A 17,135-nucleotide genomic window follows, 5' to 3' on the forward strand; every position below is an offset into this window, starting at 1 on the left:
AAACAAGAAAGTTCAGTAGATAGGAGAGGTAGTTCCAAACACTCATGCCCAAGGGAATATACTTTTCAGTCTTAACTGCATTTTTAAACTCTTAAAAATAGAATAGGATATTATCTAGGAAGCCAAAATAAAAATGCATGATACTTTTCAACTGGGATATGAAAATATGTGACATACCTAGTACCTTGGAGAAGCTAAAATAAACCAATTTTTTTTTTTTTTTTTTTTTACTTAATACCCTGGGGAGTAGTTTGTGCACAGTGTCCTTTAATTCACAAAGGAGAAGTGGTAAAATATTTCTGTTCCTCAGAATGTAGTAATGAATATGAGGGAGAATAACTTTTTAATGAATGTGTTAAAGACTAACTCTCCAAATAAGAAACATTAGAATAGTTGAAAACATTCTTATTCAGCACTTTCTGAGCTCTTACAATGTCCAAGTATGATCCTATACAGTACTCCGGGATCAATAGAAAATAGTTCCTGCGTTCATATTACTTTTCCAGAAATATGTAAGAAATAAAAGAAATTTGTTCATGGTTTGAAAGCAAATAAAGGGTAAAACTTCAGTTGTGACCAGCCAAGTAGTTCAATCAACTATTGCAACCATGATGATGGTCTACAAATGGACCATGATGTTTCCCTGCTCTGTGCCTTCATACATGTGTCATTCAACTTGGAATTCACTTCTCTGGATAGTTACAGTGTATTATTCTAAAAATTGTCTTTGTATCTTCATCACCACCCTTCCATCTCCATCTGGGTTGGGTGAGCTCCGTTTGGATTTACATATTTTATGTACGTCTCTCCTATAACTTTATATAGTTATGTTTTTAATTTACCTCTGTTTGTTTCTTCCCATAATATATAAGCTGCTGGAAAGCAGCAATTCTGTTTTATTAAATTTTAAATCACTAGCACCTATCATAGTCTCTGGTGCATAGCAAGTGAAAAATAAATATCTTCTAACCAAATGAATAATATATAAATCTGTATAGAGAGACCTTTTGAGGTTAGCCTTCCTATGATTACATTTGCTCCTTTATTATCATATTCTGGCATTAACAAAGGCATATAATGAGGTTACAGGATACATACACACATAAACAGGTATATCCAGTATATTATATGCCAACTATATAACAATATACATACCTGTATATATTCATGCATATATGATTTTTATATATGCATAGGTATATATAAGATATATAACTCATTAATTATATAGGTTTTATATTGTATTCAAAAACGGTAAATGAAAGAAAGTCACCAAATTTCAGTATTTTTTTTATGGATCCTCTCTATCTCTTTATCATGACTTTACAAAGAACTACCTATGGATACTTTCCTTACAAATGCTCATTAGACTAACACCTAGATACAAGACAATTTGTACTATTGAATACACTTGATGGAAATCAATGAATTAAAGAGACAAACCTTTTATTCAATGCCAAGAAAATTATGAGTATCTGAAATTTCCAGAGATTTTGTGATTCATATTTAAATGTAAGTCCCAGAAGCTAGCCCCAGTATAAAACAATTTCTGGCAAGAGAATGACTTTTTTTCCAATGAATAATTTAAAATGCAACTTTTTCCATGTGAACTGTCTTATATCTTGGCAGTAGGCATAGTATTTCAATAATTTATACAATTTTGAATATAATATAGTTAATGCCATAAAAACAATTTCTTTGATATTGAATTATAAGAGAATGCACTTAGGCCACTGTGACTAATGATCCAGGGGCCAGCAACATGGCAAATTACCTTTTAACCCAATTTTAGAAAGAATCTGTACATGTAACCATAGGACTGTGCTGAGATCTCCTGGTATATAGTTGCATAATAACACTTGGTTGTTACACTTTAAAAACATAAATAAAGCATTATCATAGGGAAAAGTGGTTAAAGAAACATGATAATTTTTAAAAAATAGGTAGATGAAAATTATTTTGGTGGGAGCAGAATATTAATGAGAATCATGATTTTATTTTTTACATTTCTAAATAAAACCTATTCTCAGAATTTTTCCTGAGGCAAGACTATAGTCACCCTGCAGATCTAATCATGGTTATTCCATGACAGGTGAGCGACTGCACATTCATATGATAATGTATAGTTTTTATGAGAAACTAAGCAATGTCATGTGAAAATAGATTCCTTGGGCTCTCCAAGGCAAATGAATAGGCTCAGGGCTTGCCAGGATGTAAGGCAGAAATGGCAAGATTATAACTCCATGACTGAATCCAGACCACACAGGGCTTGCAGCATATGGTCAGGATGTTTTAAGTATGTAACTCCACGGTACTGTTTACTTTCATAGGCCATGTAGATTTCTATATCATGACAATTTTCCAGCATGTAATGACCAAGTGTCTCCAGTAAGTGTCAAATGTTTCTGATTCCCATAATGGAGCAATTTGGGTTGATGCCAGAAGAAATTTACAGATATTTAATGCGTGTATATGGTCAAAAAAAAAAAAGAAAGAAAAAGGAAAAATTCATGTCTAAAGTTATGGCAAACCTGGACTTCCATTTTCTAAATGGAAATTATCAGAGATCACTGCCGTCTTCAGACTGGTGCTCCCACCAGGCCCTATACTCACAGTGTAAAGGTGCACATTTTCTCTTGACCTACATTACTCACTCATATTTCAGATATCTTAGTTTTTAGTAAAAGTAATCAGGGTTTGATCCTCACAGGAAGTTCCTCATCTATCTTTGGAGTCTCCGTTTTGTTCCACCGTCTGTCTGGATGCAACACCACACTGTCTTTGTTGTACTGTTACAATAAATAGTAAGCCTTGAAGTCAGATAGTGTAAGTCTTCGAACTTTCTTTTTTTTTTTTCAAACCATACCTGAACTTAGTGATTTTAAACAACTACGTTTATATACTTTACTCACGATACTATGATTTGGACACAATATTTGGAGTCTTACTGGGATGACTGGAAGAGTTAAGAGCCTAGAAGAGTTAGGGTGTTCCCTAGGGGCGTTTTTGTTTCTGTTGTCTCAGAAGTTCTCCATGTGGGGTCCATGTGTTCTCTCCACCATGGCGGCTCCTGGGTGGTCAGCCTAATTATATGGCAACTGAGACCTCCAAGAGTGAGTGTTCTTAGACAACAGGGCAAAAGACAAATGGTACTTTATGATCCAGTCTTGGAATTCACACAGCATTACTTCTACCCAACTCTATTATTTGAGATGGCCAGGAACCTACTCAAATTATAGTGAAGGCACTACTAAGACCTCACTCATGATGGAAGAGACGGTGAAGAATTGGGGGCCATGTTTTAAAACTGCCATATAAGCCAACTAACAAAATAGCAGGTGAGTGGGTGGAAGAAGAAATTGGAGAATGGACATGTAGAACTCTGTCCCATTATAGACCCCACTCCTGTCAACAACAAAAAAGTCATTAAATTCTCAGTACATTACCCATAGTAAATGTCCAACAAATATTAACCTTTGCTGTAGGTATCCTTTCGTTAGACATGTTTCCAATAAGAAAGGGAAGAGAACCACAATGCCCATTTTTGAATCCTTCTCCAGCCACCTTCTAGCTCAGTTTCTAGGGGATGTATGACTTAGAGAATGGGGCACTGTTTTCTGCCAAGGCTTAACATCGTTCCTTGGTGAACTTTTTGGACCGTGTGGAAATATCTGGGATCTATGCATAAATATATGCATAAAAAGGCTTAAATGAAATATATGAAACTATTAGTAGTGATTCTCTCAAAATGGTGAGATTATATTACACTGAGTGACATGAAAGCATTGGCAGCCATTTGTTTGTAACCACCAAAGGACAATTTTAGATGTTTCAACCCCATAGGTGATTTAGGTTTTTTTCCCCCTCACTCATATATTTTCTACATCTTTCCAATAGATGTGTACTACCTTCATAATTAGGGAAAAATATTATATTCAAAGAACAAAGACAGCAGAGTACTTCAGAGAAGGCATTATTTTTCTGATTGCACTGAAATGACACAGCTCCTCTGCAAGTACAAAAAACAGCATAGCAGCGTTTACACATAAAAATCTGCTAAAACATATTTATTAAACCTCAGCCTAACAAGGAAAACTCATATTGAACCGGAACAGGCTTACCTCGTGAAATCGGGAGGCAGGTGTTACATTATAGCTCTATGAGACCAAGGGTAGACATTGGACTTTCTTGTGTTTCAAAAACACTAAAGCAAGCTTTTAGCTACGGGAAATATTTGCTAAGAAGGCAGCTGGGTTCTAGTATGGCACAGCTGGGCTGTTTTCTCTGGTTTATGTGGAGAATAATTCAGCGCCAAGGATGAGGCAAGAAAAGTTCACCCAGCCCATTCCAGAGGGCATTTGCTGGCACATTTTCAAACAGACCAGTGGAGCTGGCCACCAGGTTTATGGGAATAGCGATGATACTGGAAGAAGTTGCCTACTTTCCTCAAGAAAATTCCTGGAAGTGGTGTCATTAGCTAGCTGGGTTGGAATTTTTTAAAGTTCTTAAAGTATACTGCCAAATCGTTTCCAGGAAAAAGCTCATTATTAATTCTTAATAAAATGATATCATCACTGCAGATTTAAAGGTATGGAATTGGTTCCTTAAGAATTCTGCCTCTCTAGGTATGGACACCTATATTTGTGTGCTTTAAGGAATTTCAGTTGTGATGTTCTTCCTGTGTATTTTGTAACTATTCTCTACTAGGGAGAAGGCTGAGTTAAGTAGACATTGTGGATTCCCTGTGATATACAACTCGGCTGTAAATGTGCTCTAGCTTTCGTGCTGCTGCTGCCTGAGGGGGTAGCTGCTATTATGGTCCTGATTTTAAGCAGTATTTTATATCTTTGAACCATCCAAGTAAGTGAAGCTGAAGCTAGCCTGAGGTACAGCAGGGATTTGAACTCTGGTGTATAAACACTCATGTGCAGAGGCCAGCTATTGATCCTCTAGCCAAAATGAAGCAAAAATAAAAATCTTTACGGTCCAAAATATTGAAACTCTTGTATAACAATGCTGTATTTTTTGCCTTCAAAATGTTTACATAGCAGGTGGGAAAGTTGCCATCAACCAAAAATTTAAAAATCATTAAACAAATGTTAAGCTACCAGAACTTATCCTTTCTAAATCAGCGCCCTTTATTCTTTTATCACATTTAACCCTCATGTATGCTAAGCCATCTTATATAACCTATATACATGTAAGAAATATGAATTTCTTTTGCCATGGAAAATCTATTTAGCAAATACACCTTTCTTCAGTGAGAAAATCTGTCTTAAAATTTAGAGATTACTTGCTTCTTTCTTTCATCCCCCTCATGCATAGCCCATGTATTAGGTAATCAAAGTTAGATGGAGACAAGAGGAAGAGAAGGAAGCGATTTCCACGTTGATTTTTTCGATAACTCCATGTCCTGTGAGGTTTGTTCCCCTCGGAGGTTTATTTTCTTCTCTCCATCGTTGATTGTCTTGCTCACTGCTATGCAGAACCAATTCTGGGTTTTCCCAAGAGAAAATTACAACTGGGAAAAAGTTGCCCGTAACATCTTTCTAATCTTCAGTATGGAGCCCTCCCTGTACCCACTGTGCTGCTCTCAGGAAGTGTGAAAATGTATGCAGGCTATTAAGGCATCATCTCTTCTAGGGGTAGTTACATTTCAATATTAAGCCCTTGAAAGCAGGTAACTACTCTGAGGATATGAAGGAAGGCCTCTATAATTACAATGGAACCTTTAAATAAATAGGAGGGAATAGTTTGTGGAGAGGTCTTTCTGTCATCTCATAAAGCTATAAAACTATAAAGCTACATGCTACACTTTTTGGTCTAGGATCGCCTGAATCAGCCCTCCCACCACTCCAAGATTATAAAACACTCATCAGATTATCCTGATGAATTAGCTGTATGAAGTTAAAAACTACTGTTTTTAACCCTCAAAGTCCACTCAAATTCCATCTGTTTAATGAAGCCTTTTCTAATATCAGTATCCCCTCTATTCTGACTCCATAGGCAGAGTTAGATTTACTACTCTGTGTTCCCAAAACAATTTATATTGCAAAATCCACTTTGTAGGATTTCTGACTCCTTATTATAATTAATAGTGTTTGGTCTTTCACTCTTTAGACATAGACTTTAAGATTAGTCTCCCCAATGTAGTCGGGGCTCAATAAATGTTTGTTAAATGGGTGGATGGATGGATGGATGGATGGCTTAAAATAGGTTACCACCTGTTTTGCCATTTTATATAGCTGACCTCCTGAAGGACAAGGTCAATTAAGAAAAACTTGTACGTAGATTTTCTAGAAAAGGAAAAACACTAAGTTAACCAACATGATTCAAAGATTGAACCAAAGTCTGAAAGATACTTTTTTTTTTTTTTTTTGCTCAAACATGTTCTTTGCCCCCAAAAGTAGTACTGGCATATTCCATCCTTAGGTATTCACAAATCTGCAAGTTTGCATTTACAAGTCACACTTGGGTTATTTTTTCCTCCTATCACTATCTGAGTGATGGGATGAAGGGAGAAGCCATAGAAATCTCTGAAATGTCATAAACTATAAAAAGTCAGTTATAGTCTATGAGCTGGAAAAAAACAATGTTGCTAGTTAGATGCAAGCCAGGAAACCATCAGGCACCCACCAGCAAACCAAAAAAAAAAAAAAAATCATGAAACAATTTCTTCTCTCAGTTTGAGAACAGCACCTTTTCCAGGAGGTTTGTTATGTAACGTAGATCTGCTTTCACTTTCTGGGGGCTGGCCAAGACTGAAAAGGGAAGTGCCAGTCTAGGGAAAGGAAGACTGTTCTTTTGATGCTGCCAGCCATTACCAGATATGGGAGTGCAAAACAAAGCCAATTCTCCAAAGATTTATAGTTATGTCTAGCTTGTTGACTCAAGCAGTTTGGAAAATCTTCAGAGATATAGTTTATTCGAACTAACCTAGACTCCAGGTCTGTGGAGAGAGAAAAAAAGAAGCAGAAGTAATATGTACATACTCTTAGAGTCAAATCCTTTTGGCCCCAAATTTACATACCTTTTTAAGTAAAAAAAAATACTCTAACCAACACATACAGTACTGTGTAAGATGTGACAGCCTATTCTGTTGAATATACATGTATATGATTATTGTCCAATTATTTCTCTGAGTTTGCATGGCAAAAACGATGGTAGGCAGTGAAATAGGAAAATACTGTGCTTTTAAATGAGTTAGAAAGAATATTGAATCCCCCAAATTGGAAAATCCTTGAAAAAAATCACAGAGGACCCTTGACACTATAATTACATTTTCACTATATTCTCAGACCTTGTATTATATCATCCTTGCAGTGGTATGAAATTCTATGGGAAATCTTCATTACAAAGTCAAAGAAATATTAGTTCAGCTGTTAAAAAAAAATAAAAAAATATTTGTGGAATATCTTCCATGTGTCAGGCCCTTTTCTAGGTGTTGGTGGTAGGCTGTTGAGTAAACTAGGTTCCTACCCAAGGTCTTTACTTATGTTCCATAAGGAGAAGAGGCAATAAACAAAGAAGTAAATATCAATGACACTGTCAGATTTAAAAGATGCTATACCAAAGAAACTACAAAAGGAGGAGTGAGGTGGTACAGAGGGTTATATGTGCAAGCTGTTATCTCAAAAACACTCATACCTAGAAAAATCTCTCTTGCATTAAGATGATCAAAGCCATCAGTGACACAAGGCTTTAAGATGAAATTTTAATCCTTTAACATTCACTCAGAAATCCATATTTCAGCGTTTCTTCTTTGTAGTAAATTTTGGGGGTGGAGGAAGGCACTGTGGAGAAAGGTGAGTCCAGCAGGACACCAAAGGGATGCGATAAGGTATATTTTTATTCCATGTTGGCCTAGTGAACACATTTGGAGAACACATCTAGTGACTGCGTACATAATTCAACTAGATACATGAAAACCTTTAAGTGATTTTAGTAACACTAAACAGAGAATGATAGAAAGAGTTCACTTGCCTATGAAACACTGCTGTGATTTTTACACCCTAAGGAAGCAAGTGGTTTTTGCAGTGCCCAGAATACCATGGTTATGATAAATACTGAACTGCTGTTTCTTTCAATAATCTGTGATTGTTTGGGGCCAGATTAAATACATACTTCATCCACTTTTAGCCCTGGCATTCTAAAGAAGTCTTCCACCTGGATTTGTATGTGCTGTTGTCTTTCATAGACTCTTACAACTTAAGAACTTGATGGTGCATTTAATTGATTCCAGTGAGCCAGTGCAACTTTCCAGATCCAAATAGTCAGTGTCTTGCACTTATAGTTAAGAGCCATCAAATATATCCTCTAAGGGTTTTCAGTGTTATGTGTGACCTGGCCTCACATGTCATGGAACTTAAGATAGGTGTGACTCTATTGTATTTATTATTTCTGGAAATCATATGCACAGACATTTAATATAATAAAAAACTGTGCTCACCTGATTCCCATGATGTACAGATTAGTCACCCTTATGTTGACTTCTCAAATTTTTGTTGATTATGTTCCAGACTACAAGATGGATTCTTAGAAGAAATTTAAGTTACATCTGTGAAGGTTGTTCATTAAATAAACAAGCAAAAAGCTTATTTATTTATGTAGGTAAAAAATATGCACACATTAAAAACAAAACAAAAAACAAATGAAGCCATTCACAAACTCAGTTATACATCATGATGCAAATGGTGGGGAATAATCCCAAATGGTTGGTTGTGTAAAATCATTAGTGTTTCTCTAACTGACTTATTTCACTTATATGTGTAATTTAAGAAAGAAAATGGATGAACATACAGGAGGGAGGGAAAAAAAAAAGGAGAGAGAGAGAGAGAGAGAGAAACAAATCATGAGAGACTCTTAACTATAGAGAACAAACTGAGGGTTAATGGGGGTGGTGGGGGATGGGATAGATGAATGATGGGTATTAAGGAGGGCACTTGTTATGGTGAGCACTGGATGTTGTATGTAAATGATGAACCACTGAATTCTACTCCTGAAACCAATATTGAATTCTATGTCAACTAACTAGAACTTAAATTAAAAAAAAAAAAAAAGAAAAGAAATCATTAGTATTTGGTTTGGATATAAATTCTCTGATTTTTCTTACTGATACTGCTCCATACCCTGACTAAGGACACTGTGATAGATGGCTGAAATGAGAGAAAGCAGTTGGGGCAAGTCAAACTGCACAATTTTCAGTGAAAGTGAAACTAACAAGAAATTTAAATTACCTTTAATGAATTGAAATCTAGAGATACATCCAAATATGCATCATCCCCTCACTGTGGCATACACTGAATAGACGTTGAGGACAGGATACTAGGTAGTAGTTGAATTTAAGGCCCGCAAATAATTAAAGGTAAAGCAGATTATCAATTTGATGATCCAAGAGTGATTCTTTTAAATGTATATGGGAATTTAAAAAGCACTTAACCCCAACACAACCCTTAAATCCTCTTTCAACCTCTGTTGTTTAGAAGGTTTCCAATGGTCTTCAATCTCTCTAACTGGTGATATAGAACAATTAATTATGAATGCAGTTGTAAAGTCATGTATATCCCCAATTAGGGTCCCATTAGGAGAGAGATATTCTGTGATTTGTAAGGAAATCTAGAACTTCCACCCTTCATTGGTTTTTCAAAAAGATTTATTTTTTAACTTGAGAGAGAAAGAGAGAAGGAGAGAGAGAGAGAGAGCATGGCCAGGGAGAGTGGAGGCAAAGGGAGAGTCTTAAGCAGACTTTGGGCTAAGTACAGAGCCTGACATGGGACTTGATCTCACGACCCTGAGATCACAACCTGAGCAAAAACCAAGAGTCTGACGCTTAACCAACTGCACCACCCAGGTGCCCCCACCTTCACTGTTTTTACTTATGGTGTTATGGTATGATGACAGTGATGATAATGTTATAATAATTACTTCCTATGAATTAAACAAGTTTACATTTCGATGAATAATTTATTCCTTTATTATTCTGCTCTAGGTCATAAATACTTAAATATGTACACAGCAATTCAAAATGTTACTAAAATCTGTACTTATTTAGTGATTTAAAAATGTGTTGTGCAATTGATTGAACACATTTGCTCCTTTTCAAATTTCAAAATTTTAAGCTCAATTTCTAAATGAGAAGAGTGTGAGGAAGTTTAATATAAGGTGTATAAAAAAGGAACATACACCTAGAATAGTAAGATATTTTAGTTCTCCTCATTTCTGTTTTTCTATGCATAGAGTATTGGAAATACCATAAGACATGCTGTTTTGTCATTCAGAGCTCAACAGAGTCCTCCGACCTGTGTGCATGCATGATTTATACACAAACCATAACGTGGGAAGAGCTACTAGAACCAGATGGGCTTGAGATACCTGAGACATTACCATTCTTCCCTGCTTATGTCACCCAGAGTAGAAGCATCTTTTTTTCTTCTATTTTCTCTGAGTCTGATGCTCCCTCAGATCATACCAAGTCCTTTCCCAGTACCATACCTTATTCTAGATGCAGAGCTAACAATACCTCTATTTCTGTTGTCCTACATTGAGGTTATTCATAGTTTTTCTCTATTATAAATAGTACCACACTGAATAACTTTGCACATAAACTATCCTACATGGTTCACTTTAGAAGAAACTTACATAAAACTAATGTTTGCTGATGCAAACCCAGAAGGCATACCTATTAGACATGTGTTACTCATGTAAAATGGAAAAGGAAAACATGGAAAATATTTGTCTTCTCTCAGTTACTTACTATTTGCCTCCCTCTTTTAATTTTAAGTTCCTTAAGGGCAAGGGTTATGCCTTGAAAATTTTGCATTTCCTGTGAGTCCAGAATTATTCCCTCCATAATACTCAGTAAAAGTTTGCAGTCTTGAACTGAATGTGAAATGGCTTTGAATAGTCAGCAAACCAACACCTGTTTTTGCCTCCACAAGCTACAATGCATGTGAAGGATTTCACTGGTTCTCTTTACACACAGCATCTGCTGCCAACAGGTGATGCATTCTGGGGAGAAGAGCCTTGCCAGAGGGACTTTCCTTTACTAACATCCTCTTTCCAGATGTTTCTTCCCTGTAGTATATCCTGCATTATGAGCCCCCGGGAGGCAGTTGCCATCACTGAGATGACAGGTCACACCTGGAATTCGACACTCCTCCCCCACCGCACATTTTCCCCAAGTTAAATGTCAAATCTAAGTTTATTGCTAAGGGATTTGGTTGTTTCTCTGTGAAGCCAAATATTGTGCTTAATATTAGTTTACCACTCGTGTTTACCACTTTAAGTATAAGTAGACATGTAAAGATGAAACTAAACTATTTTAAGATCAGGTGGAATTGACAAAATTATATAGAAGATAGAATTCATGGTCTTATGGCACTCCATCCTTTTTCTTAAATATACATACCACTATCTAAAGTTGAATTAGTTATATGTTTGGAATATGTAAATTAGACTGATCTCTGTGTACTGTCTTCTGTATGAAGAAGGAAAGTACTATATAACTTTTTTTTAAATAGTGGCCATTGGTATGTATGTAATGGTGTATATGTATATATGTACATATGTACACATGTATTTCATAGTTCACTATTTCAAACCTGTACCCACATCCACATATCCAGATGATAGTTTTGTTTAATGTAAGTTGATTGTTATTAACTTTCCTATTCACCAATGAGTCATGCACACTTTTCTTTACTTTCCTCATAGGATATCGTAATGTCTTTATTTCTGTTCTGTTTCAGTTAAGCTAAAAAAGTCTTCTATTTGGAATGGTTTTTATTTTATTTTATTTTATTTGCCTGGGAACAGCTCGCTGAAGGGTTTAATGATAATATGTTTTAAATGCCGATTAGAGAATGTCATTTAGAAACACTTACAATGTTATATTACTTAGAAATAAGCTTTTTTTTTCAATCCTAGCAACAGTTGCATATAATCAAATACTTGATATTTACAATCAAATCATTTTAGGGTTTTTTGTCGCAAAGATTTGCAACAAAATCAAAGATGATATTCAAAGTATAGATAATTTAATTTATCCTTGTAAAAATTATAATTACCTTTTTAAAAATAACTGTGAATGCATATCTCTTGCATACAGGAAGCCTAAGAATGGAACAATTAAGAGAATTCTGAAAAAGGCATATTTTTCTAAAAATTATCATGATATCTAATTACCATTTATTAGTTTCAACCTGGGAACTTCAACATACTATAATTTGTATAGAGTAAACGAAAACTTAAGGCACAGGCCAGTCTTACACACTAACAAACTGATGAAGTGATGAAAGCATGGGAAAAGGGCAGTAGTAAAATTAAATTCAAAAACCATATATGCATTTTAAGGCATCTAATAATAATAGCTAACACTGATGCCAGGGACTTTTCTAAGTTCTTTAAAATATCCTGGTTTATTTAATGCTCACAGCAGCTATATGGGGTTGGTACCAAAACTGTCTCCAGCTTTCAGATGAAGACACTGAGCCTGAGATATATACATACATTGCCCTGGATAACACAGCGAGTAGAGAACCCAGGATTCATATCCATGACATTTTAGGATGAAGTGAGACCATTTGATATTTGAGGGACTATGGACATTTTAATTGGAAGTTCACTTAGAGATTTTCCTATCCAGCATTCCCAAAGTGCATTCCATGGTCACTAGTTTTATCAAATGCTCTTGAATAAAAGCTTCCATATTCTAATACATCAGAAAAAAAAAAAAAAAAAAAACACAGACAAATACCATATAAACTTTTCCCCTTCACTCTTGGAGATTTACAGTAAGCGTAACAAAGTTTCTAAGAAATCCCAGAGTGAAGAGATCTGTTTCCCCAGTGGTTTCCAGCCATCACTGACAAGAAAACTCTTTATGAAGACACCTTTCAAGCCCTTAGGAAATGAGTCCCTTCAAATATAAATAGTTAGAAAGTCCAGCCCTACTATCTGGCAGACAGAAAACTGAGGTTGCAAATGCCCTTGTAACCCTGAAATCGTACCTCCTAATCCTAGACATGTTTGACCTCACTCAGCTCTTAAAACAGCATGTAGGCATAACTTCTCTGCTATTTTAAGTTTCTTCCAGATTTCCATTTTTATTAAATCATCTCCACAAGAAAACCATCATTATAGTGAAGATACATAGATGGAACAGAGTGACTACATTCTAATTGACTTAACACAAGCATGCACAATAAAATTTTAATTTATGTAATATTCAGATTTTTTGGTTATTAAACATTCCATTTATCTTGAAGTATTTAATATCTAAAAATTAGAGAATAATAAAACCAACCAATGAACAGAAAACTCTGGGAGAATCCTGAGGATCTGGAGAAATCTCTTGAATGGTGACCATGAGCCATAGGTACCTTTCACCACCACGGTCTTATTGTATAATATCATGGAGTTGATCAAATGTAGTTCAACAGAATTTTTTTATGTATTTTTCTGACCGCTGCATGTTTTGTCATTTCAGTTCCTCCGAAGATATATGACATCTCACGTGATATGACCATCAATGAAGGAACCAATGTCACCCTTACTTGCTTGGCCACTGGGAAACCAGAGCCTTCCATTTCTTGGCGGCACATCTCCCCATCAGGTAAAGCAGAAATATATCGGTGTTGTTTGTGCTGTGGGGTTCAATATTTTCCTGTAACCTCACTTGTTCAGAACCTAAGAGTCTACTTATATTTTTTACATCTTTTTCATGAGGTAAGTGGGATGCGTATTTTTATACTTAATCTTTATACCTCAATGCACTGTAGTTCACAAAAGTTAAATAAATGAACAGTTTCTGTCAGAGCCCAGAATAGAATCTGTGTCTCTTGATTCTTAGTCAAGGTTATTTTCATTTTAGTATACTGGATAATCACAAATCAATAGACAAAAAACTCAAATGGAAATATCACAAGAGAAATATCTTCATTTAAATGTGTAAGGCTTTTATTCAATCGTCATTCACATGTTAATAGGCCAGCATGAACTGCTAAGGTAATCAAGGGAGAATGAAATTATACAAATTATGAGGTTGCTAGGTCTAATTTCAAAATGCAGTTCAGAATCAAGGATTTGGCAGTTAGAATTAAATTTTAACTGATGAGAGACCTAAAAACCCAAGACTTTAAGTAACTTGTACAAGATCGCATAGCTAGGTGAAATTAAGGGATATAACATTTTTAAGGGTTTCTGGTGCTTCTGCTACAGTGCACATGCTCCTAAAGAGATTAAATCAATTTAGGAAGTTGGGGATAATCATCATCAAAATAAGACTTTTCACAGCCACTCCACAGAATCACCAGTTTGCGTCAAGTTTAAATATTTGAACTATCTAGCTTTGAGTCGTACCCTGGAAGTAACAGGGGTACTTTTAATGAATAGGATCCCTCCATGTTTCTGGTAAGTGAAATTTGATTTTATTTGTTTTATAGTTTTGGTGGACCCAGCTCTAACAAGGCTAGTGTGATGAAATTGCTTTTAAAGAAATCAGAAAGGCACCCTTTATGTAGGTGTAGAAAGAGTACAATCGTCACATCCTTTTTATCTGCTAATGCTTTCTTTAATATCACTTATCCTTAAGTGTCTTTCAGTTTCCTCATTTATGCAGGAGGTCTAATGAGACTTACATCACATGCTAAGTATTACTATTAATGTGAGAAAAAAATCAATATAACGGCAGTATACACTTATATAATATGCATTATGGCCCCTATAATATTTCCGAAGCATGAGTGTGCTCTTGACTGCCAATACTCCACTTCTTAGAGCAGCTACAGGATCATAAAACTGGTATACAAGCACTGAATTAGTGGCAGGACTCTCCATGGGGTAAAGTGAGACAAGGGCTAGCAGTTAGGATACACCTGCTTTTATCTCAAGGTCCTTATACATCAATTCAGCCAATCCTCCTGCAAATGTCATCACCTCAGTTACCCTCACCTCGTTGTCTACTTTCCAAAAATCAAATAATAAAAATCCCTAGCTATTGTGAGACTCAAAAAAGATAATAAGCATAAGTGTGCTTTAAAAAAGTATAAGGTGATATGCAAATGTATGGCTGATTCTTAATCATCTTTCCAGGGATTTAAATCTGATATGGCAATATAATTTTTGTAAGAATGAAGCACATAATCTCTATCTTCATATAATTTAAGATTAATATTTTGGACTGAACTCTCCTGCTTTGCAGTGCTTATTATTATGCATATTCTTCTTTTTTTAAGTGCTTGGATACATTTTGGTTTAATTAAATAGCGTGAATGTTGGCTAGTGAAGTTATTAGAATAATGATAATGGATAACATCATGAAGCTGAAAGAAGTCAGATTGGGTTTATAAGTTAAACTGTGCATGGATTTATTTTTCTGATCCTGCCCTACAGAGCAAATGAGTAAAATTAGCATAAATATTAACTGTTATCCATTGAATAGCTAGACATGGCTGATATATTTATAAATGCTTCCAATAATTTCAAATTATAATTTGTTAATGATCTGTATTAAAATGCATAGCACTGTGGAGTTCCTGCTTTAAGTAACATGTCTGATAATTCTATTAAGTTTCTTCAACTTACATGTTTATATTTGAAAGCCAAATTATAAACTTCATTGATCTGTCTACATTTACCAAAAAAATATCAACATTTTGCATACTCTCACCTTTTGCTGTATCACAAAAGAAAATGTGTCTCAAAAGAGTGGTCACCATATGAACAGTGGAGAGTGTTAAAAACAGATCCAGATACACTCCCTGTCAATACTAGAAATAATGGCTAGTTTTTGTACATGTGTGATTTGCTTAGATTTTTTTTTAACCAGTACTTTTGTGAATTCTTGCTGACTCATTCATGGTCTATATCAGTTTTAAAAATCAATTAAAAAATGTCTGGTCACAGGATGATAGCCCCACAGAGCTTCTCCCTAATCCACAAAAAAAATTAGGTTGTGGGTTCAAGCATACCACAAACATTGCCTGAACTGACTGGGGTGTCATTCTACTTGTTAGTTCAAACAACTCAGTGTACCTTCTGCAAAAACATCTTTTTTGAGATGATTCTGGATATATGAGCTTCCTTAGAGTTTACGTATGATGATGATTTCTTTCTTTCTGTATTTTCTATTCTGTATTTAGGAATTAATTTCAAATTCATGTAAAAATTGTTAGAGAAATAATACAAACTGCCCTACATCCTTTACTCGGTTTCATCCATTGTTTTTCCCATTTGCTTCAACATTTGCTGTGTGTAGAGTATGTGGAAATTTACATATTTTTTCATTGAATCATTTGAGAACAATCTGCATATATCATGCCCTTTTCTTCCTAGTTATGTTAGTGTGCATTTCTGAAGAATAAGGACATTCTTTTATATATAACCACAGAGCCATTTTCAGCTTTTTTACATTTAACACAGGTAACATACTTTTGTCCCATTACTATTCATATTCCAATTTTGTCAATTGATGGAATAGTGTCCTTTATAGTTTTTTTTTCCCCCTCTTGTACAAAATCCAAGTATCATATATGGCTGACACATCATTTTACTCCTCTTTATTCTGGGGTCTAATTCCTTGGTCTTTGTCGTTTCCAAACATTGATATTTTTCAACAATGCATGTGCTACCCCCACTTTTTTAACAGAATGTTTCTCATTTGGGGTTTGACTTGAGTTTCCTCATGATAAGGTTCTAGTTATGCCCATCTGGGACTGAATAAGTAAAGTTGTAGATTTCTCAGGGAGTGATATCCAGAGGCACAGGATATCCATCCATCTGTCCCTCATTTGTGATGTTAATTTTGATTACCTAATCAAAGTGTCTGATTTCTGCATTGTATAGTTCCTTTTGTTTTTTCCTTCCCCATGCTACCAATAAGCAATAGGGAGAGATTTTAAAAACATTAAATGGAAATGTCTGTTACTTGTTAACCTTCCCTCAGCTTTTGCATTATCAGTGATTCTTTTGTGAACTAATCTTTACTCTGATGATTACAAAGTGATGATTTTTCTAGCTTGAGCAATCCTACTTTTAACAGTTAGCACTTGGCATTCTACTATAAACAAGAACCTCACTTCCCCCTATTTCTTCTTTCTTTCTTTCTTTCTTTCTTTCTTTCTTTCTTTCTTTCTTTC

The 17,135-nt window shown here is 35.2% G+C and overlaps 1 protein-coding gene across 1 annotated transcript in view; it reads left to right on the plus strand.

Moving 5' to 3' along the window:
• Positions 1 to 17,135, plus strand: part of NEGR1 (neuronal growth regulator 1) — an 829,063-nt gene that overhangs the window by 471,273 nt on the left and 340,655 nt on the right. Inside the window, exon 3 of the mRNA XM_032426096.1 lies at positions 13,487 to 13,612. Within this exon, the coding sequence (XP_032281987.1) occupies positions 13,487 to 13,612 (126 nt within the window). The remainder of the gene's footprint in view (positions 1 to 13,486; positions 13,613 to 17,135) is intronic.

The sequence above is a fragment of the Phoca vitulina genome, unplaced genomic scaffold (genome assembly GCF_004348235.1).
Source record: "Phoca vitulina isolate PV1807 unplaced genomic scaffold, GSC_HSeal_1.0 scaffold2, whole genome shotgun sequence".
Taxonomy (NCBI): domain Eukaryota; kingdom Metazoa; phylum Chordata; class Mammalia; order Carnivora; family Phocidae; genus Phoca; species Phoca vitulina.